A 24,469-nucleotide genomic window follows, 5' to 3' on the forward strand; every position below is an offset into this window, starting at 1 on the left:
CTCTGTGGCACAGCGGCCTGTCCCCCCTCTGTGGCACAGCGGCCTGTCCTCGCACTGTGGCACACCGGCCTGTCCCCGCCCTGGGCCGCTGCCAAATGGCTGATCTCCGAGCTTCCCCGAAGGCCTCGGCAGTGACAAGCCCCCTCCTGCCCCCAAGACATCAATTATTCCGTTTAACAAACACGGGCACTTGCAGGAGAGATCCCCGCCCTGCAGGGGTGCTGTGGGAGCCCCTTCAGGGCCAGGACAAGCACTGCCGTGGCACAGCTGAAAGGCTGAGCTGAGCTCCTCTCAAGAGTTTCGTTAGCAAAGAAGAGGTTTTCTTACGTGCTGTAATGTTTCAGTATGTCCGTCATTGGATCACAGAACCACAGAATCTTTTAGGTTGGAAGGAACCCTAAATGTCCCTAAAAGTTTCCTAGGACCACACGTTCCAACCCTCCTGCCATGGGCATGGACACTTTCCGCTAGACCAGATTGTTCAAATCTCCATCCAACCTGGCCTTGAACATTTCCAGGGAGCAGGGGTGGGGTATCCACAACTTCTCTGGGCAACCTGTGCCAGTGCCCCACTAGCCTCACAGTAAAAACTTCCTCCTAATAGCTAATCTCAACCTGCCCTTTCAGTTTGGAGCCATTTGCCCTTGTCCTGTCACATCATGCTCTTGTAAAACACACCTCTCCATTTTTCTTATAAGTCCCCTTCAGGTACTGGTAGGCTACAATTCAGTCATACCAAAGCCTTCTCTTTTCCAGGCTGAATAAATCAAATTCTCTCAGCCTTTCCTTGTAGGAGAGGAAATCCATCCCTCTGATCGTCTGATACTATACTTACCAACAGTCTCCAGCTGAATTGTCCTGGTGATTTCATACGCCACACCTTCAAATGGAAATGACATCTGGCAGGTGTAATACCCCGCGTCTGTTGGTAGCACAGATTCAGATAGCTACACCCTAATTATCTATTGAAAGAGACAAATTATCTCTGTCTCTCTCTTATTAGAAGTTCACTTATCGCTGGGAAATCTGAGCAGTTCTGCTTTCCAACCAAAGCACAAGTTCTTTTAATGTGTATCCATCTCTAAAATGTCTTGTAGTGTGAAGAAATACTATTTTAATCTATCTATAATGTGTGTGCATAGTTCTTCCATACTGCACATTTTAAGATGGAAAACATATAATAGGCTCTTCCTTGAGTCATCTTAAGAGCAATCACACAAGATTTTAGTACCCGTGGAGGTTTTCACAATATTATCCATACATATCCATACTTTCCATACATGACCACAGAAGAGTAACATTCTAAGGTGTTCTTTGAAGACAAATACATAACTGTTACTTACCCTATAAACTATTAGAAATTCCTGCTCTGTATCCCTAAGGCTCTGTTCATACACAGTCTGGAGACCTGCTAGGAGAAATGATGTTCTCCCTCATGAAGGCAGGGTAGCTCTTTCTTACATTTGTAACAAGAACCATATTGAGGGGGGCAACCTCTCACTTAGATAAAGTGGGTTATGTTCCACTTCTGAAGGGAGTCCTGAGCACCAACATTTTGCTGGTATAGTACAGATCATAACCTAGGCACTGCAAGCCAGCCTGTATATTGCATCCTATGGTAAGACTACAGCTGCACAAGGCAGAGTGTGTGATCACAGTAGGAGTGTAAATAAAAGCTATACCAAGGTATTATGGAAATGCAAGAAGAATCCCCTGCTCCCCAGTGTGAAATTGAACAGCCAAGGATGTTGTATTTGATCTTAGTGGCAAAACCAGTCTTGCCTACTTAAAAAGCAGCAAACTGGGCAGTTAGACAAGAGAACACTCCAAGCATTATGTAATTTATCCAGTATTTCCAAATGGTGTATTCCAGTTGATTAATGAAAGCTGCCCCACCTGAACATGGAGGCAGTATCCCTGGGAGGTCCTACTTTATTGTATTGACTAGAGGGGCCATGAAAAGAAGCACAGTGCCAAAGAGAAGGGCCTGATATCAGGTGGCAAACCCTGGAGTTGGGTAAATAATCTAGCTTTATAAACAGTTGCACTGCCTGTGAGAGCATGAAACATGTGAAACACTTCATCCTGTGCTGAGTGTGCCCCAGAAAACTTTTCTTAAGATGCATACATCTGCCCCAAAATTCCCAATATATTACACTATGCTAGTGACTTAAGTAACATGATATTCAAGAGAAATGTAAAGTGAATATTTATGTGCCAAGCTGGAATGAGGCTATGCACAAAGAGGAAGTAAATATTCTACCTTGTACCACTTGAGCTCCAGGCTTGTCCTATTTGGTGTAAAATCCCACAGATCAGGACAAACAATCTTTCCAGCGGTGAAAGTGAAGAGGACCTGGGGATAGGCAATCTCCTGAGCAGCTGTTTTCTCCACAACTGTGAGGTGGATGGAGACTTCAGCACAGTAGGAGGAGTTCCTGGTGACAGAGCAGGGAGAGGTGAGCCCCCAAGAGAACTCAAATGAGGCCCTTGGTTTCCTCCTGTCTCCATTTCCCTCCTTAACAGAGGCCAAGACTGAGATCATATCAGGCTGGATGTTGGAAAATCACTGGTACTGTTCTTTTGGCACAATCAAAACATGTTGCTGACACATCTGCCTCAGACCTTCAGTGTTTTCTTTTTAGTACAAGTTTCCTGTGCACCTTTAGGCTGCAGCATGATTTTAACTGTTAAGGAGGGGGAACATGTTAACCTGAACAGTAGCAGGTGTGTCATGAACCCTCCCTCATTTCCTTGGAAGAGGTTATGATTGTGAAAACCCTAATGATTAATTAAAAAGCTTAAAGCATGCATTACAATACATCTGCAGTTACTATTGCGCAACCATAGACATTTCTGCAAGTACATATAATTTTCTATAGCAAATAAGGCGTTCTGGCTTTGAAAGGTTCGCAATATTCAACTTTTCTTTCTGGCCCCAAGTGACAATCACTTCCAGTCCCAAGGAAGACCACACTGGGAGAGACAGATGCTTAAATTCCACCCTTTACAACCTCTGGAAGACTGCTTCAGAGATGCCTTTACTCAGGGCAGTGCATGATCCTTGAAGGGGCCAGCGAAGCCAGGGGGCCGGGCTGCTACCTCCGGGAGAGCAGCTGTGGGCTGCAAGCAGACAGACTGGCACTATTGCCAGGGCACTATGGCCATCTGCCATATACAGGCCAGATGCCCAAATCCAAAATATTTGCTCTACAGAACAGAGAAGCAGAGATCTGTGATAGTTTGCTGCTACCTTCATTTTATACAGAGTTGATAAAAAGATCTGCTGGCTTCCCTGCAGGATAATTTGTAAAGGAAATGTAATTTGCTTGTGCTTTATTAATCCTATAATAATGTTAGCAATGAAGTTACCTACTTGGCTCTTACATGTCTTTTTCAAACAAATTTCACAGCCTTTTGCTAGATCCCTTAGTAACACTACTCCAGTGTTATATATTGACAAAGTGAGGCAGAATAGTCCAAAAAGGGGATTTAAAAGCACTCTTGAACATCTCAGGCAACTACTCTGCTCTAGAGCAGTATTTGCAACCTTTTGCTGTTTGGGCTTCACTATCAGTCTCTTTTTTTCTGCTCCACAACTGAAATTGCTGCTGAGACTTGGGAAAGGCCAACCCAACATGCTGAGCATGATTTCTCAACTTGTCCATCTCTTCTACTGCTGACTTATATCTCTCACAAGGTGTGCTGTGCAAGCAAGGAGACCATGCTATCCACAAGCAGCTCCAGGGATGTAGAGATATGTTCTCCTGTACAAAACCCAGAGCCAAGTGCCAGAGGTATGCTGAGAGGCTGGCTGGCAGCAGGAGATGGCAGGAGACAGGGACCTGGAACATCTTCAGGAGTTCAGGCTCTAACAGTGATGGGATTTTTTGCCTTCCTTGGTCCTCAACAAATCCAGACCCTGGCACCTCTTTTGACATGGTACAGTGTACTGTCAGATTGAAAACACTCAGAAAAAAATTACCAATCGGGCTGAAAAGAGCTATGGCTAAAGTCTCAACTCACTGAAATACCACAAGTCTGCTACCAGCCTAGTAAATACACACTGGGTCTCATGAAAATTCTTCCAACAGTATCAAGTCAATCAAATTCTGATTCAAAACATGACTCGGAAGAAAAGTGAAGACCAGGGATATGGAAGTGGGAAGAGGAAAGCCACTGCAGAGCTACAATGCCTTATGGATGTTTCATAAGGCAATCTGAGGTGCAACAGGGGTATTTGTGCTCAGCAAACCCATTGCCTGCAGCATGCCTCACTTGTCATAGCACTGACTGGCTCAGAGGTAACTAGGAAAAACTCTCTATACACTATTCTCCTATGAGATTGTAGCCAAAGTGGCAACCCTGTGTCACCATTTTTTCAGATTTCAGTACTGGTAACTATAGGAGACACACAATGCACTCTAAGGGTCCTGACTTCCCACATTTTTTCTCTCTAATAAGGTCAGCAAGGAAATTATCTTATCCAGAAATGCTCTGAATATAACTGGAGTTTACAATCAAGGTAATGCATTTAGACATAGTCATTTGTTAGTGAACTAGATTTTCTTTTAAATACCTACCTTCTTGTGCAGATATATACTCCTGAGTCTTCTAGCATCACTGGTAAAAACCAGAGTGCGTTTCCTTTTGCCCAGATTCTCGAATCTTCATCTCTTCCTGATATCATGGTGTTTGAACCATTTTTATACCATGTGATATTAGGGGTCAAGGCAGAGAAATCCAAATGTTTGTATCTGGGGGAAGGGCATTTCAGAACCACAGGTTCTCCATGCAGTTCATAGTAGTGTTTGAAAAACACGGTGTGATCTGGGCAGTTTTCTACACAAATCAGAGATATTTTTGCATTACTGTCAGAGAGGAACATTTAAAAGAATGGTGAGGGAAACAGAAGGAAAAAGACAAATGTACACTTACCTGTGTTTTTGACTTGCTGGAGTCTGAAAGCAGAGGCACCTACTGTGCATGTCACCAGGACAAAGAAGAGCCCATGCATTTTTTTCCACAAGAAATCAGAAGAAGAGGGTGGAAGGAAAATGTTTTGAAATCTACAAAGAAGTTTATTACAAGACAGATTATATAATCAAAATACTCAACATTATCTAAAGAATTAACTGCTATTTTTCTCACTCCAGACCTGGAGAGCTTTGGTCCATCCTCAGTGAGCAGAAAGGTGTCTCCATCCCTAGTTTATGGGGGCTGAACTGTGGAACCAGAACATCTGGCTTGGCACACACATATCACTTCTGGCCCTTCCCTTTCACTCCAGAAGATGAAAACAGTATACCACAAGATGCTGCTGTCCCCACAGCTTTTCAGAGAGACAACTATGGGTGGAAAAATTTAGCTCTGCTCATTTTGCAGTAAGATGTGACTGAGGCACAGGTCAGCTGCTTCGAGTGACCTGTAGTGTAGTAGCTTGGGTGGACACAAGGGCAAAATAGGCCAGCTAGTGTGAATCAGGCTGCAGGAAGAATTCCTGCTACAAGCAGAGCCAAACTTTCTTGTCTCCAACAAATGTTTCTGTTGGGACAGAAAACATTGACTCCTATGGCACGTATACCCATCTTGCTGGTGGAGCACAAATTTTCAGCATGGACACTATTACCATCTGTTCTAAAAAAAAAGATAAGGGAAACCCTGAACAACCTGTTCTGAAAATCAGATAGGGTGGCTACTAAGGGAAAACAAAATTGTCCTCTGCCAGTCATTCATCAAGTGCCATCTGTATGGACCTGACATGGGCATGGCAGTGTCTGTGTACATCGCTGAATGCTTCTGCCCTGCCACGAGGCCACAGCTCCTGCTACTCTCTTGATTGATTATGCTTTACCTTGGTGTGCCATGGGCAAAAATATATAAAACGTGCTGGATAGAGGCACTAGTTTATGCTCTGTGTAAGGAATTTATGAGAAATACAGTACACATATCCACATGATACATTATACTATTTCCATTTTATATACAGAAATGGAAATTGCACGCATTTAACATTACCTTAAAACTCTGATGAATATTAAATGACTGTACAGCTATTTCAAATTAAAACCAAAAGAAATATTTCTACCAATACAACAAAGTCATATTCATAGGTATACACCTTTGGACATCTTTTTGTATCCCTTCATGTTCATACTTCCATAGTTTTAATCCAAATTTCTTCCTGTTCTAGTAGTTGTACTTGCCTGACATCTGATCGTTTGACTACAATAAACTATTTCCAGATTATTGTCATCTGTACAACACCACAAAACCAACCTCTTGCTCAATAACACTCTTTCATAACCATGGCTCATACTCTTAGGTCTGCCTGGGTTTCCAGGGAATTGGTATGGAGCCCTAGAATCTCTCAGCTACGCCTGAACCAGGTGCTAGAGGCACGCCCCACGGTTCACATTGACACCCTGTAGCAGGCGAGTTTCTCTCTCTTTAGATCCTGACAAAAATACTTGGTTATTCTGTTCAGAACTTTCTGGTCCCTTTGGTGTAGTAACTAACAATCTCCATAAGCCATTTGAGGGTTTAGGGAAGGTTTTCATTCCCAGATTTCAATCAGATTCACTTACCTGTGTTTCTGTAGTCTTTCAGCCATAAGCATTCACAAAAAGAAACTATCAGATTGAAAATTGCTGGTGAGGACCTTATATAGGGTTTAGCTCAACACACAGCGGAAATTTGTCTCTCATTGCCCAATCAGATTTGTGTCAAAACCAAGTAACATTTTAGACCCAATTTTCTTCCCTTCCGTAGAGTGAGGATAAGAGAAACAGAGGCACAGGCAGAGAGAAAATATGTGTTTGGATTTCCCAAAAAAAGGGGAAATGACTGCTAAATATATGACTAATTTTCCCCTTTTCTGACGAATGGTAGCTTGCATACACTCATGTCTTCACATGATTATTTCACACACTACCTCAAGTAAAAAATTTCATGGGTAACAAAAGGTGCACTGCAGCATGGTCAGCAGTTAAATAATTGCAGTCTTCACATTTTGTGGTTTATCAAGCTGTTCATAAATCTTCTGTGATTTCCCAGATCCCTGGTGAATCACAAATGTGCTGATTCCCCTTTCTTCTCATAACATCCTTTTTAGTGTGACAACCTGCATTAAGGCTCTCTTGCAATGCAGTATAAAGAAGTAACAGCTAGAAGCAAATTATGGTTTCCAGGCTCATGGGGAGGAGTAAGAAAAGCACTATGAATTGTGGCAATTTTGGCCTTTTAGAAGACAGTAATCAATTGAGGGACTGCAGTTCCCAGATAGACTAATGTCATCGGATACATCTAAGAAGGATCAACAATTTTCAACAGCTTTCTTCAGAAGGGTTCTGCCCTCGCTGTCTTTTTATCCATAAAATATCTTGATCTCATGCAGCAGTGTGAGGACTGCTCAAGTTTCAGTTGTTCCTCAAGTTTCAGTTGTTTATCTGGAGGTGTTTATCTTCTAAAAGTTTGGTTTAGAATAACTCAGGAAGAAAGGAAAGAGAGCAAGAAATTTATATTTTTTTAGTAGATGTCTGCTGAGAAGGCCATGTCGTTTTGTGGTTAGCTATCACTGAGTATTTATAAACAGAAATGTGCAAGTCTAGCAGCTATATATATAGAGAAACTCTCTTAGGGAAGCTGGTGTCATTCTGTGGTTTCGCTCTGTTGATGATTCATTGATACAGCTCAAGATGCTGGACCGTAGCTGTGAAATTCCTGACTTGAAGACCAGACTATTCCCCATACGTCTCACTCATTGCTCATCTCACTAGATAGATATTTCCCACACCAGGGCTACATGCAGTTCCTTGCCACAGTTGGGTGGATTTTGCTGTCCTTGGACATGCCAATAAAGTAATCAAAATATCAAGAAATATCTAGTCTTCTGGAAGTTCCTTGCCACAGAAACTTTCAAAAGGCCTCCACAAGCAAGGTGTGTCTGTCCATTATCCCTAGTCAATGGAAGGGGAAATGGAAATTCAGGCATCAATTGATGGATTACACCATTTCTACATGGGGCAGTTAATGTGCCAGTTCTTGTAGCAGCTCCCAGATGTTGCTGCTTCTCCTGGAGGAATTTACCATGTTATAGTGGCTCTGTGGCTGATAATGTTTGGCATCCAAGAACTGCAACCCCTTGGACTTCATCATTTATTCTGTTATCCAGTTTGGCTAAGCAAACTTCATGCAATTAAAAACTGAAGTAAATTTCTCTAGTTCACATAAGAATAAGGTGACAAGGTATTAAGAAATACTGAATGTTGAAAGCTGACTGGCAAGCAGATGCAAAGTAAACCACAGCTATTGCACCAACACATGTTCTTGAGTTATGGATATGAGCAAACCTGGTTTTAATAATTTATAATACCCTTGTGCACAGTTCCAAGATGGGGTCTTGAGGAGCAGAGAATAAGAAAGGAAAGAAATGGAACTCTTCAACTCTGAGAATCACCAAATTAATGGGACAGAAAGAGAAAAACTAAACAGAGGAATTAGCCCAATGCACAACAGACTCCAAGAATACAGGAATTTGCATGCTTAGCCAGAGGAATAAGTGCTGACATACCCCAGTTGTATATGACAAAGTGGGAGAAACAGAAGGCGATGTGCCAAGGGATCCACTTTGTCATGAGGGAGTGCTAGTTTGGCCAGAGCAGCCGTGGCTGGGATACAGATTGTCTCACCACTACAGGTTCCTGGAATTTCCAAAGACTCTTTCACTGCAATAGAAAGCAGGCACACTTGAAAAATAATTATACTCTCAAGAGCTGGGAGGGTCAGGGAGGAGGAGACCCTCAGTGTAGAAATCAACAGGGTACAAGGGACAAAGTAACGTCTAGAGAGGCCCAGAGTATCTGTGCATAGGCACACAGCCATAGATTGGTGAAATAAAGAAATCATTTCTGAAAAAGTGGTGTTTGCTAAAAAGTGGATTTTATTTAAAGTAGAAAACCATCCCTGAGCACAGCCTACTTGATATATGATGCTATGTGGAAAAGCAGTGATGGAATACTGTTGCAAAGCTGAGTTTGTTGAAAGCAGTAGAATTATATTGCTCTCCCTATAAACTGAACTGAGGAGGATAATCTAAACTACTAAATAGAGACAGTCTAAACATCAATGCATACTAGTGTATCTCTCAAATGACAATAAAAGTAAAAAATTATCTCTTACTGCTCTTCCTTCTCTTATGGATAAAACGGTGCATAGATACACTGAATGTTCATCAGGTATATGGTTTGGGTTAGGGATCAGAGAGTAAAAGAGCCTAGGGACACTGGGAATGGAAGGCATGCCAAGAGGACCATAGCAGGGCCTCAACATTGCTGCCCCTATATCCTTCTCATCTGGGCCATCCACAGAACCATTCAGTTTGGAAAAAACCTCTGAGATTATCAAGTCCAACCATTAACACAGCACCACCATCACTAAACTGCCACAAGTGCCACATCCACATGCCTTTTAAATCCTTCCAGGGATGGTCATTTCCCCACTTCCCTGGGCAGCATGTTCCAAAGCCTGTCCATCCTGTCAGTGAAGAGATTTTTCATAATATCTAATCTAAACCTTCCCTGCTACAACTTGAGGCAATTTTCTCCCATGCTGTCACTTGTTACCTGGGAGAAAAGACCAACCAACCCCCAGCTTGTTACTTTGATGTTCCTGCTTCTTTCCCATGCTACCAGGCATCCCCCCTGCTGGGATGGAGCAAGCCCACAGCACACAGCACCTGCCATGCCTTAGTGCAGGGCTCCAGGCAAGGCTGCAGCACCCGCGGTCACGCCCAAGCCAGGGCTGGGAGGTGGGGCTCGCTGGGAGCCAGCAATGCCGAGGAGAACACCAAGCAGACATTTCCCACAGCTTTGGTGTCTTCTCAGACCATAGGCAGTGAGTCAGCAGGGGCACTAGGGACATGCTACGAAAAAAACTAACCTAAGACTGCTGACTAGCTTTTTCTTTTCCACCAGTTCCAAAATCATAGTGTTTGTATGCAATCAGTCTTTTTTATATATGAAAAAACATAATGTGCTCTGTGGTCTTTCATGTGAGAAGTGTTGAGGGATTTAAAAACACAGCAGTCATTACAAAAAGCCCACAGCAACAGCAGACAGAGGAGGAACTGTGTCCAGTTGAGGATCATGAAATCATATAGGGTTACATGAGCCAGAACAACATGGACAAAAGAAAATTTCTAAACCAGTTACGGTGCTTGGCTTAAGCAGCCAATCCAGCAAACAGGGATTTCAGAGGCAAAGAGAAAAACAGATGACAAAGATTTTTGTTCATAATTGCCTTTTTGTTGATTGAACTTAAATTTAGTAGGTAAAAAGTAACTTCATAGCTATGAAAAACAGTGACAAACATATGGTCTGTGATAAAGGAAAAATTGAGCTGGCACAGATCATACATTATTGTAGGTGTACCAGGAGGGGAATATTAAACATTACTTTTTTATTACATGTTCCTGAATCAAGTATTTGTATCACCAAGAAGACAAAGTCATTTATGTAATGTTGGCAGCAAATCTTCCATTTGTCTTAGATTTACTGTCCTTCTGACACACAAGTATATTTCACACACTTGTTTTAAGAAGCAGTCATATAAAATACGCATAGCAGATCCAATTACCCAAGGTATTTATTCTCTACTCCACTACATTAATGTGTAATTAATTATCACAGGATTTGGAGGGGGCTGGGGTGAGAGACAACACATGAAAGTGGATATGGTATAGAAAGAGAGACAACAAATTTGCCATCATACTTGGCATTCTCTCTTTTTGCTTGTCCTGTGTGAATTGTCACAATGACCAGCAATTCTAACTGGCATCAAGTGTTGCTTAAGAAAGAATTGAGCAAGACTTGCTCTGGATCTGTGAAATAATAGAAGAGAGGTTTACAAATAAATGAATAGCAAATAATTAGATGCAACATATACTACTTCTAAATGAAGAGGCAGGGGAAGAACCAGTGTATGCGACAGCAGGAATTAGGAGAAATCAGATCAGTTCAGAAGAAATAGAACCAATCCCAACACCATTGTTCTAAAAAAGAAATACAAAAGCAACCAAGTGATGCTGCAAGACTATACGTGCTTGCAAGAAAGAGCAGGTAGGCCCAGTCTGTCTTTTTATCTTTTATCTGTTCAGTTGGTGGACACACACCGTGAAGCACTGAAGAAGGTCAGATTTTGTATCATTATTCAGGTTAATGAACACATTTGTTTTAATAAAAACAGTTACCATCAGCCAAGCTTGGAGTGTTCTGTTACAACAGCTGGCTACGTAACAAGAGTACAAATACACATGGGGTAACAAAACTGGTCTTGGGAGGATTTCAGCCCTCAAATGTCCTTACTTATGCCCTTCTCCAGCACATAATGTTCTGTACCAGGTTGAAAGGGAACTCATCATTTCAGCAACTGTTTTCAAAGAGTTTGTGAGGATTTTACACAAAACAATATTGAATGTTATTTGTTTAAATAATTTCTATCAATCACATTTTGAAAACAAAAAGAAGATATTTTAACAATAGTAGTGCTTTGCTATGCAAATTTTCCTTAATTACAAGCTGGAAGAGTTTTCATTCAGACTTAGTTGATTGGAAGGCTTTACCATTTGCAGGAAAAATTGGGTAACTTTCAGTAAGGTTTGCAAGAAACTGGTGGGTGGGTTTGCCTTCCAAACATTCTGGATTGAGACCTTCCTTCTGAATAAAACTCAGATCCCTGCTGGTCCTTCTGGCTGTAGCTTCTAAGACCTGTTATCTCAGAGGCATTTATTTCACTGGAGACCTCTAGAACCCTGCACTTACTTTAAGGCCAGTTCATAAGTGCTGAGCCATTCCCCTTGTCTCTGCAGAAAGCTGAAAGATCCCAGGACCTTTACAAGTTACTGTTTTGATTAATGCACAAGTTTTGTGAATAGACTTCCCAGGGAGAAGGGTTTCAGCAGGGTATATGAATAATGGATATAGCTCTTGGCTTGATACCATAGCTATGGGAACAAAAGACCGAAAAAAAAAGCAAACTAAATTTAACCATTTCATATCATAATGATATGGGAGCAGTGTTTGGAACCTTAACCATTGCTGGCTGCCTTGAAGTTGCTAATGGCAGCTCTGCCCAGCAAGGACACAGCACCCAGTGGTTCAGAGCTGCTGCCTGCCTCATGATGTGTTTATGATACTGGCCTGAGATGAGAGGCTTGAAATTACACATCTCATGCAAAAGTCACAGGACTTTTGCTGACCTTTTAAATATCCAAGTGAAATACTGGAGATAACAGACAAATAAGAAGGCACATACTTCTTGACAACTCTCTCCATGCATAGATTGAGACAAATAGAAAGAAAAAATATATTAGAGACACATATGCATCCATACATAGAGAAATTTAGAGGCTGCCATGTGCTGAGAGAAAGAGTTGTATTCAAATTGCAAAAGTCCCCAGAAGAAGGGTAGACAAGAAAGCCCTGCAGGATTTCTATTCCTGCTCTGCAATCTGTTTTTCCATTGCCCCATGCAAAGTGGAACAGCTACAGGATGCTGGCTGTGCTCTGTAGGGACACCACAGTGATCTGGCCAAAACTCCTCCATGTAAACTGGTTAATGTTTGTGATAACTCAAAGCTGTTTTACAACAAAACTCCAGCCAGAAAAAGTTTACTTATTACTAACACAGCTAATAGCATTTCAGTGCTGTTTACATGTGTAGGGCTATAATAGGTATTTACTTTATATAGTAGGGCATCATTAAAAATTTCAGTAGCACCAGTGCTGAGTCATTTTAGATCAAAATCCATTAATGAGTTTGCTGATGATATTAGTGGCTGACAGTATCTGGCAGGGCCCCTGCAGCTCAGCATTCACAGAACCATCAGAATCAGAATGGCACCCTCCAGACCTTGCTAAACACACTTGTCTCTTTGCCTTAGGGTAAATTTAGTTCTTAATTTTTTCAAATAACTACGATGAAAGAAGAGTATGATTTTTCTAATATATACTCATGAAATCACTCTTATTTCTGTAGGCTTTGTGGAACAGAGGAAAGGTCTGAAACTTTCTGGCACTGCATCTGCCAAAGGGAGATTCTCAGTGTTTTCTTAGCAATGTATGCAGCCATCAGTTTTAACATTCTATTTAATTGACCCTTTCAAAACCTTGTAATGCTGTAATAAAGAAAAGTGCATGGCAGAGCTCTGCCTTAAGTCTGTACTTTTTGAGAGCATGAAGAAATACCACCTTGAGGAGAGGATTCTGTTAATGTGCCAAACTGGATGTTAATGTAAGAGGGCTTTTCATCGGAAGCTGGTGCAAAGGAGGAATAATGAACTGAAGAGGCTTTCAACACACCTCATGCCTCATTTAGGATCTGCCATGAGTAAGGTCATGTGGCTTTGGGTTCAGCTGTTCCATGTTCAAAAAATAAAAGCCAGAGTTTGCAAACCTTGTAGTATTTATGTGCATTATCAAGCCCCTTTCAGAAACAAACCTTTCTAGATATGAACAAGTTCACCTGCAGCAAGTGGATGTAAATTCATCTACACCCTGAGCCAGCTCCTGATGTGCCTCTGATACATGTTCTTGTCCATCTCTCAAACTGCTCTAATCCACAGCCTTCAACTCTCTGCAGACCTGTGTTCTCCCCATGCCCTTGTCAGTCATGCCCAGGCCGCTATGACCAGATCACATATTTCAGTGGGGATTTTGTACAGAGGTAAATTACCTACTGATATAGCCACTATAAAAGGTAGGTCATGAGGAAACAGGCCAGGATGCAGGAGACAGACGAAGGCACAGAGTGGTACAAATGCAGGAGAGGTTGTTGTTCCCATGAGGACTTTTACTGCATCATCTCTCTGCACCTTTGCACCACTGTAGAGAAGCCTCTCAGCCATGAACTTGGTTCATCCATGAAGGCTGCCCACATTGCAGCCAGCAGCTCCTGTGATATTGAAATGTCTCTCAGCTGTGTTCAGCAAGGGTCACAAGGATCTCTACTTTTCTGCTCTGAAAATGCATGCATAGATACACCTACGTACAAGTTGCAGTTAACCCAGGAAATAGCTAACTCTTTTGCTAGCAAAAGGCTCTGTAAGACAAGGACAAAAGGTGTTCTGGACCTTTTGGACATCAGGAGAAAAAGCAACTCATATATGTATGGGAAAAAGCTCCCTTATAAACAAAGTAGTGGAAAGCACTTCCAGGTCTTCTCAAGATAATCTGTCACAGGGCCATCCAACAAGACCTGTTTGCAGGAACACTGGAGTTGCAGGAATAATACCAGTGGGTCCAGGACGTCCTCTGCTTTGTAGGGCACTATGTGGAACATGCACAAGTTTCCTGAAAACTTACGGGAGCAACACTTGAGAGCTGACGAGAACCCCGAGCACTTATCGGCAATCTGTGCTCACGTGGAAGATAGAGAAACAGAATTTCTGGACACCGATTGCAGAACAGAACGTACTGTACATGCACTCCTCACAACCTTACACTGCTCCAGCACAAGTGTGCAGCTGAAAGTGTAGATGGCAACATCAGGTTTGAAAAGAGCTCAGCCCTTGCACCACCAATTCAGCCCATGCCAAACCTCATGCTTTGCACTCTGGCTTATGAAGTTGCAGGCCTCAGGTTTTCTAGGTGAGAGAGGTAGCCATGAGGTACCAGAGTTCACTGTACCAAGATCATCCCATTACTACTCAAGTAATAGGAAAACATGCTTGTGAAATACGACCCCATGACTGTGGTTACTTAGGCAACATCTCCTTGCAAATGTTCATTGATCGGCCGTCCCTGGGGGTTGTCCAAGATTGCACGTCACCTGCCCTTTTCCGGAAGGATTGCCACACATCAAGGGCTTCAACTTTCTTCCTCTTTACAAAATTGATTTTGATATGGTTGCTGGTTGCTTGACAACTAAAAGCTCACCCTGGCTGAGATGATCTAGTTGAAAACTAGAGCACATCAGCAATGCTGTGGAATGAGATAAGAGGAGAGCACCCGAGAACATTTAGAATTCACTCCTGGAAATCCTTCCTGGAAGAAACCAAGCCAAATGGCCATTATAATCACTCATGTCTTAAAGTTTAGTGTGGCCTGCTGATGTATATTTTCAAATTTTTTTTGCAGTTCCTAGGATATAGGAGTTTGGGAATCCTAGCTCAAATTACTAATTATGACATTTGCAGGACATCTATTGCAACTAACATTACCTGCATCATTTTCTCCTAACGAGGAGATATGATGAGGAATTTGTTCCACATCATGGCATGCTTCCAAACTAATTTTTTTTCCTGGCTACAAAAACAACAGCTCTCTTTTCCATCTGTGATAGATAATAAATATTCATTTTATCAAGAATCCAGAGGTTTTTCAGCAGCACTAGAGACTGAAACAGCTTGAAATGTCTCCCCATTTAAATATTAAAGAAAAACATACTTTACACAGAATATGGCCCTATTGATTAAAAAAAAATCTAGTTTTCATCTTTTTTATTCTACAGGGTTGGCTGTGTTCAGTTAAAGCACGTTCTTCTTTCTCAGTTCATACAGCATATCTTAGTATCTACCAAAGAGACAGCTGGTATCCATCTGTCTGTGCCCAATGACACTTACACTGCTAACTTTACCTTTTTTAGCTGCTTGTTCCCTCCTCTTCTTTCGCATATCACATATTGTTCACTTCAAGGATGTGTACTTTCTTTATATATGCCTCAAATGCATCAGTTCTTAAAATTAGCTTCCAACAGTGGTAAAATAAGTTTCAGCCCATCAGTTTAAGTCCCAACGCACTGTCACAGACTTGAGAGGGAAAACAAGTCCATTCATGTATCGATTTACTCATACAACATTATGCAACAAGGTTAACTTGAGATGACCCAAACTGAGACATTTGGCCTAAACAGCCTCAGATCTGGGCACTGAAAAAACCTGCCTCTGTGCCAGTACAACATATTCCAGCACTGCACAAGCCAAAGGTGGCAGTGGGAGTAACTCAGTCAAGTATGGCCAGACGTGTTTGCCCAAGTCCAGTTCTCAAATAATTCAGACATATTCTCTCAATGAGGAAGAGTCTAGGTCTCTAAGCAGGGTCTATTTCCACAGCATTTTGATTTCCCTATAGTACCTTTTAAAGATCATAAGTAAGCTTAATATAATTTCTCTTGTAATAAAAAAGCAATATAAAACTGTAATAAGTAAAGCAATATAAAAATTGCAATGTATCTATGTGAAAAGCTACTGACATTTACACTTGCACTATTTCAAGATTAACTTGTGAAATTATACACTTGCAGTTCTACAGTACTCAGGAAATAGCAGACTGCCAGTTCCTAGATCTGGAGATAAGAGACTTAGCAGAGAACAAAACATAAGATCATTGTACGTCAAAGGAACCCCTTTGGTAAATGACAGCAAAATGGACTACAAATAATTTCAAACCTTGAAGAAATCCAACTATTCATGCATTCTGCTGAATGCACAAAGGGCTTGCCAGTGTTTGGGTGCTGTAGTAGGCTGCAAGCAGCACATTAAGGAGCATGTTATGAGATCTCCTGCTCTCTTGAGCAAAATTAGACACAATGCCTTTCCAAGATGGTTGGATCTGCCACTCAAATCATACTCAGATGAAGTAGGCTGAAACTTTTAAGTGTAGTGAAATGAGAATTTTAATCTCTTAACAGATGAAGACATTGAAATGTGTTCCTAACACATCTAAATGATAGCACTTACACAAAACCTTTGGAGGTTTTGGTGTTTGGATTTTGGCTTTTCTTTTTTGAAGGGACAGAAAGAAGAATCTAAAGGAGAAGTTGAGAGGATGTCTCCAGTCTTACCCAATGTCTCTTTTAGAGGCTGTTCCCTTCCAGCTTCTGCAGGCAGTGTTGTTCCACCAGTCTCAGACAAGTATGAAGGGAAAAATATCAAGATGCCACAAATGAATTTTCATGGTTACCAGCTTTCTCTCTTGAAACTTCCTGCCACAACACATCTTAAAAACATGTAGCAAGGAGATGATTCCAGCAATCAACTAAGACTGTACATTAAAAATGAGCCATATTTCTACTGCAAAAGGATTATTACTTTCTGTCCATTACTAGGAGTTTGTCTGAAATGATCATTGAAGCAGCAGTATACCAGTGACACAGAAGGTCATTCCAGGAGTCTTCCTACTTTAGGAAAACCATGGCAGAAGTTCCAAGGGCTAGAATTACTCAAACTGCTTTTTAACTGTAGATGGGTGCAATTTTGGGTTTCCTGGAGGCCTTTTCATAGTAGGCTTATATGTTAAAATTTAATGAACCTGAGAATGGATACAGTCATCATTAAAACTTTCCAAGGTGAGATTCACAGCCTCTTACTGTAAAATAGCAATGAGGCCTTCTTCACCTGAGATGTGAACCTCTTTAGATTATGGATTGAAGCAGGTTATCTTCACATGCTCATCCAAACAAGTAAACGAAAAAAAAAAGTGAAATGCGTGTCCCATACAGAGTTGTCAAGATATTGCAAGAACAAGATTTTTGGCATCACAATTAGAAGCATTTACAGGCATCAGTGTAAATTTTCATGCATTGATGTTACTTACCCAAAAATGACACACATTAGTTTTTTATCTCTGACCATAACAGCTTCCAAAATATATTTAATGTTACTGCCCCTGCAAGCTTCAGATTTTTGAGCATCTCCCAATCTAGTGCCATTGCACAAAACTCCCACAAGAAGCTATCCTGTGTGCCAGCAAGCACTGAGATATAAACTCATCCCAGATCTTAGGGGAAAGAAAGTGCATGCACTTTTCTGATGGCCACATATTCACAAGAATGTTTCCTATGGTGAGATTAAACTTAGAAAAAGAGCTCGCTTAATTGCACCATATTTCAAATCCAAAAGGAATTTCTAGGCCTCTGCATTTGGTGTGTGAGAAATGTCAGCACAGACAGCAGTTCCTGAAGTAGTGAAGGTGGATATTACAAAATTCATTAGTCAAGCCTCAGAGTTACCACACTCAACTTGAAACCAAGTTCAGTTGTGAATGTGAAAATATAGCATTTGCTGATACATGTTTTACAAACAGGTGGAAAATTTAGAAACAAGATTTAGATTTTGCCTGCTCAAAACCTCTTAGAATTGTGGAATCATTTAGGCAGACAAAGACCCTTAAGGTCATTGAGTCCCACAATAAACCTAACACTGCCAAGTCCACCATTAAACCATGTCTCTAATCATCCCATCTATACTTCTGATGCTGAGCAGATGTCTCAGCTGCAGTTTTCTAGGAGAGGTCCTCCTGTTTCTGCAGCACTTACCAATTTGCAAGGCAATTGCTAAGACAATGCTGCATGTAAACATTCAGCCTCCAGGGTATGTCTTGGAACTGGATTTGGAAGAGCGACCACAATGTAAAACTCAGCAATCCACATAAAATCAAACACAATACTTTCATTATCCCCAGTCTCTTGCAGATGCCTTCCAATCTCACTGCAGATCTTGCAGGCTGTTATTAAATCTACCGAGTATCAAAACCTCCACAGACAAGAGGGAAACATTTTGTAGCTTCACCCCCTTGTGAAAATACTCCTTTGCTTGCAGCCTGAAGCTATTTGATTGAAAGCTGGAATGTCTGCCCACCCTGGGACAGTTTGCGCCAGGATATGTGCAGTTACACACTGCAGTGCAGAAATACAGTCCCAGTACCACACAACTGTGTCTTTGCTAAAAGTAGCCATAGCTGCATCCACTAAAAGAACCTCAAGTGTGTTACTTCAACCCATTACTTTGCAAAACAAACGCTGCTTTTTGGCAAAAGAAGTGTGATAGCCAGTTAAGGAAGGAAGGAAAGAAGGAAGAACAGATAGCAGGGGAAAAAAGGAGCTGATAAAAGCAGAAGGGAACAGAAACATTAACACTTCTTCAAATAAGTCTGAATTTACCACAGCTGCAAAAATACAAACCTGTCCAACTTCTGAGAAGTTAATGAGTCCTGCAGGGCCTCAAGGCATTGTTGGCAGAAGGAAGAAAGCTGCATCCCCTGCTGCACAGGCAGCCAGGTATAAGATCCTACACAAGGTCTCACCCAGCCGTGGGATCTGCTGATGAGCGTTTCCCCCAGCTTTACAAGCCCCAAGGTGCAGCACCAGGTGCAGAGCCTCACCAGCCTACCCAGACCCTGTGACCTCCAGCTGTGGGGCACAGCTGTGGGCAGCATCCAACCCCCAGCTCTGCTGGCCTGTAGTCACTGGCATATCCACTCCTTCTCCCAGAGGTCTCCAGAAAGTTCTTGTAAATTTGGCCTCATCATGCAAGCATCTCACAGATACTAGGAAATCACGTTTTCTTTCCCCAGAGCTGTCATCACAAAGGAATAGCAAGAAGATGTAAGAGCTCTTTAAGCCATCTCAGTTACAGGAATGGGAACACCATGGTCTTCATGACTAGAAACAAAACTGAAGCTAAAAGGGTTGGTCCTATTTACAGAAGTGGGGCAAAAAGAGGATAACAGCTTCATTTTGTTCACTGCTGCAGTGAATCTGAGCTACAAACTGATCCCAGGGGAACAAAACATTGAACTGATTTCACTTAAGAACCCAAATTGTGAGACATTCTCTATGACAGTGTGATCAATGACAGCTGAATAAAGCCCTGTTTCATTCCTAGACACATGTGCGTGTGCCACAGGAAGACAAGGGACCTGTTCCTTTTGCCCACATGCTGTGGCATGAGGGGTTATGCCCACCTCCCACGCCATCAGTGATGCAATTAACTGCTATTTAAAAGCCCCCAAATGGAATTTGTGGGAAGATCTCTTTTGTACTGTCTTCAGAAAATAAAGATGAATGCATGCACCTTTAGGAAAAAGACACATGTTTAAAAGCAGTGAATAAATGCTCTTCCAAAGACAAGCATGAAAAACATATAACCAGAGATCAGGGACCCACTGTAGGTACTGATTTTACAGCATAGCACTACAACCCTTTTTCCTCATTTTCAGACGAAACCTCTTTTCAGCTTACATCTCCTCTCAAATTACCTGCCACAAGTTCCCTTGTCCCTCAGTGAGCTGGAGACACAGACAGCTGAACCCCAAGGACTTCTCACTGCTTGTGTTTAGTGTACCTGATAAAGGGCTTGGGTTGTTGATGCTTTGAGTTGTTGATGCTTTCCCCCTTCTGTCCCAAGTCTCAGTTACTGTAACAAAAATCAACACTCTGAGGCACCTGCCCAAAATATGGGTGACTGGCACTTGTTTGTCCACAAGTCTGCAGCTGAGATCTGTGGGGGCCATGGCCTGACAATGAGGGGCTTCTCCCCAGGGCCAGACAGGGCAGCTCACGACTGAAAACTTTGGCCAGCTGGATAGAACTTCACTTCAGTGCTTCATATATAAAAATCACAGCAGGCTGTGCCTTTTCCATGCCAGCCACTTCCTTTTTAATGAGAAAATTAATTTGCTATTTAACTGATACTTCTCAGGGGAAAAAAATGCTAGTCTTGTGAAATAGATACTCTGGTCTAGAAGGCAAGAGGAGGTCAGCTTGACCAAGACACAATATTTTGTTTGATACACCCTGCAATATTTAATCAATGGCATAAAATTTTAAAAGCACTTTCATGCAGCACGTGAGGTTTTATACATATATCCAACCCCTCAAAAAATGTAAATGTAACGTGATACATTTCCCTTGGTGACAAACTTTGTGAGTTGGGCTGTGAGAGAAGTTGTCCATTCAAAATGTACTGTACAGGGATAATGAATTCAGCAGCATGAAAATACCTTAAGAATTTAAATTACAGTTAGCATAATGATATCCTAGTGGTTATTACAGAAAGCAACATATTACAATTATTAGAAATTAAGAAATTATTTTTTGCCAAATACTGCAATGCCTTCCTTTGAATTTTCTGAAACAAAATGCTTTTAAAATTCTTTTCTGTAAAGCAAAAAATAAATCTAATCCTTTGTTCTTTATTTCAAGTTAGGAAAACAAAAAAATGTTTCTAACGGTACCTCAATAGGAGTATAGAGAAGTTCATTAGTATTTTTGAACCATACTAAATTGATGTAATTTCTAAGAAGATAAGGACTACAGATGCTATCAAGGCATACATAAGACTTCCAGCTAATTAATGACGATAAAGGAAGTTTTTGAATACTCTTATGAGGACCATCTGTTGTAGAGTGAATGTGGCTCTTCAAGATTAGTCTGCTGAGCAGTAGAAAGAGGTGTCTGATTAAATTAGGAATATTAGACCCTGGTATATTCCAAATTTTCAGTATTTTTAAAAAATCCCTTTTTTACAAACATATGCAGCAGTTAATGAGCCCTGCACTGAGGAGTTTAGTGTCACAGCAATCACGCAAAAAACCCCTGAAGGGATGTGGGTACCTAAACCCAAGCGTGCAGTTCTCTTCCAGAAGTCCATGGTATCTGAGACAACCCCACCTCCCTGGGAGCCCCAGAATTTCTGCTGTAGCAGCTGGAAGACAGCCAAAGGACGTGAAGGGTTTAGGAACTCACAAGTAATTCTTCAGCAAATATTCCTATCTTGGGTCATCCATAGAGAGATGGTGCTAGGAGCAAACCTGGAATTCATTTCTTTGCTCCTTTGTGCAGGTTACCATGCAATACAGGCAAAGTTGTCCTCTATCCACATTTTGGGTGGTCACTTCTAACACCTGAATTTGTGCATTGGTACCAGTAAGGAGCTCCTCCTCAGCTGCAAAGTCTTCAGTGCTTGAAGATGAAGAGAAGGCCTCCCACTGCCTTCCTGGCTCATTGTTTGTAACGCCGCTGCCATCTCAGGTCTCTGATCTCATGAGCAGAATTACTGATCCTTCCCACACCACACCTGCTCACAGAGCACATACTCACCTGACATGTTTTACAAGGGCCCTTTGAAAGCAAGGTGACACCAATGAGCATTGGTCTCAACTGAGACCAAATCAGCTCGTTTTTAGGAGCTGATTTCCAGTTTCAGCCATCTCAGCACTGCAGACTGAACCAAGAACAATGCTGGCCACTCTAAGCTGTGATGTCCTTGCTCTGAATTGGAGCCCTGGATTTTAGACTTACCAAATCCCTTGATCTTAAACATGTCAGAACTCTGCTGGAAGCTGACTGCTGGCTTCCATGATTGGCAGTGGGCTTGGGTTTATGCACCTCACTGAACATGAGTTTAAGTAATGCCAATGAACAGCTGTGTGACGTGAAATAAATCACTTCATAAAAATCCCTGGTGTTCTCACTAATGTAAAACTGAGATCTGTCCCACTGGCACATTTTGAAAAGCAGTAGAAAAATGTTTTTATCTGAATGGCAAATAATAGATGAATTCATGCTTAACTTGCATTTTTCCATTTTAGAAAAATTAGTTTAAAAAAACTATCATAGCAGCACAGTAATGATAATTGCAGCTTAATTACCCATAACTGATTCTTTATGCCCTGAAATAATTTATTCCCCTTTTATACTTGTCTCTGATATCCATTAGAGTCATTACAACTGTGAGTCTATAATTACATATTTTGCATTTTAACATTCTATGCCAGTATGTGCTCTCTTCTTATCTTTCAGTTAATTTCATTACCAAAACACCAAGAAAATTTCCATGTGAATTTTCCAGAAGGTTTTGTGGTAGGTCTAGCAGTTAATGAAGCCTGGAGAGACTGTTCTTAGGACAGAGCTTTTGTCTGTGCTCACCAGTCTGGCTTTGCCAAGTGCTCTGTGTAGGCTGCACCATCGTGGGATCATCGTGGCAGGAAATCTGCTTTCAGGTTTGGGATTACACTTTGGCATTGGGTGGACATTAGGACAGAACTAAGTGCTTGGGAGAAGAGAGGTTAGATTGTGTCTATGTTATGTTTGAAGATAAAGCTGAGAAAGCTCTTGACAAAGCTCTTCCAGGAGGACCCAGGTTCATTTCTGCCTAGTGGCACCACCAGTAGGAGACACAGCACTCCCAAAAGCCAGGGGATTTTTCCTCATTCCAAGTAGGCATGCTCTATGCCAAGTTACATGCACTCATCTCCTTTAGTGGTGGTAGAAAATTTGGTAAAATCATTGCAATAAAGCAGAAAATGTGCTCTTTGCTCTCTCACAGATCTCACCTTGCTAGATGCCTTCCTGCCTCAACTGCCAAAAGGTTAGTCAGCATCTGGCCCAGAAATGTGACCATGTGGGCCACACTCTATTTCCTTCACCAAACACCAGGGAGACACCCATAACCCAAAGGGGCCGAGGTGATTTAATGGTTGCCTTGAAGAATCTTAAACTAAAAACCCGTTTTCTAACTACCCCTCTGAGTCACTAAAAGCTGCCAAACACATCATTTACTGTCTTTCAGCTTTGCCTGTTTGTAAGACTAGAGGCTTGCTAACTATACTGACAGGATTCTACCAGAAATTGTCTGTAACCTCCCCATGACAAGAGCCAGTGCAGCAATATTTACAATCCCTTCACTCCAACAGCTGTTTCAGAGACAGAAATGCATTTTTTTTCCATGGGTAACACGGCCTGGGCAAGATTGCTTGGGAGATGCAAATATTAAAATAAAATGGAAGTATGGTAATGCCTTTTAATGGACAAATTAAGCTGAATGACAAACACAAGATTGTGCAATATAAATTTCACGCAGAAGGCAAGTAAAATCTGACTCACATGCAGCAATTGGAACAAATTAATCTGATTTTCCCATGCCACATTTTTACACCACAGAATCAAAGGAACCTGTGAATGAAACATTAAAGTGAATTTCCTACTAGAATTTAACAAAGAAAGTACCCTGTCATTTCCTCAGCTGGAAAGGGCATATTTTGATTGAGTCAGGGATTTATTTTCTTAAACAATAAAACACCTTCCTCCCTCCTTCTCTCCCAAGTTTATTATTGTTTAGATCGAGACTGGGATAAATCAGTGAGATAAGGAGAGTAAGATTATCAGTATTTCTGGGGCAGAGTTTTTACCCTTTAGGGGCATATGCTGCATGGAGTGAAAAATTGACTACAATTATTAAAGATGTTCATCTTTAATTCCCCCAACCAGTAACCTTCACAGCAGTCCAAGTGGCTGTAGTGGCTGTGCTAGTTTTGGCCCGTCCCTGTGTTTTCACACCTCCCCAAGCAGCACCAACACAGCAGTGTGTTAAAAAAAAAAACTTAAAAAAAAAAAAAGTCAAAAGAAGACAGTTGCTACCACCTTTCCTGTTTTTAATGGGTTGGAAATGGGCCAAAAGCTGGGTGCTGGAGCTCAGCAGTGAATTTGTGGAAGACCTACTGGAAGACAGCTACAACTGAACATTATTACAGCTGCTGAGCACACACAGCTCTTTGAACCTGCATCTCTTTACACACCCCGATGTCGTCCAGCAGGCAAGGGACCCCCTTCATGTGCAGCTGGAATCCCAGCCATAAAGCATATTCCTCATGGGCAAAAGAAGTCTTCTCACAGTTAAGTTCCCAGCATTGTT

At 41.6% G+C, this 24,469-nt stretch overlaps 1 protein-coding gene across 1 annotated transcript in view; it reads right to left on the reverse strand.

Annotated features, from left to right (window-relative positions):
- Nucleotides 1-6,613, reverse strand: part of IL1R2 (interleukin 1 receptor type 2) — an 11,508-nt gene extending 4,895 nt beyond the window's left edge. Inside the window, exons 1-5 of the mRNA XM_005420046.1 lie at nt 6,588-6,613; nt 4,939-5,069; nt 4,584-4,842; nt 2,264-2,438; nt 836-947 (exon numbers count right to left, since the gene is read on the reverse strand). Coding sequence (XP_005420103.1) covers nt 836-947; nt 2,264-2,438; nt 4,584-4,842; nt 4,939-5,069; nt 6,588-6,613 — 703 coding nt within the window. The remainder of the gene's footprint in view (nt 1-835; nt 948-2,263; nt 2,439-4,583; nt 4,843-4,938; nt 5,070-6,587) is intronic.
- Between the last annotated feature and the right edge of the window lie 17,856 nt (nt 6,614-24,469).

Source organism: Geospiza fortis, unplaced genomic scaffold (assembly GCF_000277835.1).
Source record: "Geospiza fortis unplaced genomic scaffold, GeoFor_1.0 scaffold192, whole genome shotgun sequence".
Taxonomy (NCBI): domain Eukaryota; kingdom Metazoa; phylum Chordata; class Aves; order Passeriformes; family Thraupidae; genus Geospiza; species Geospiza fortis.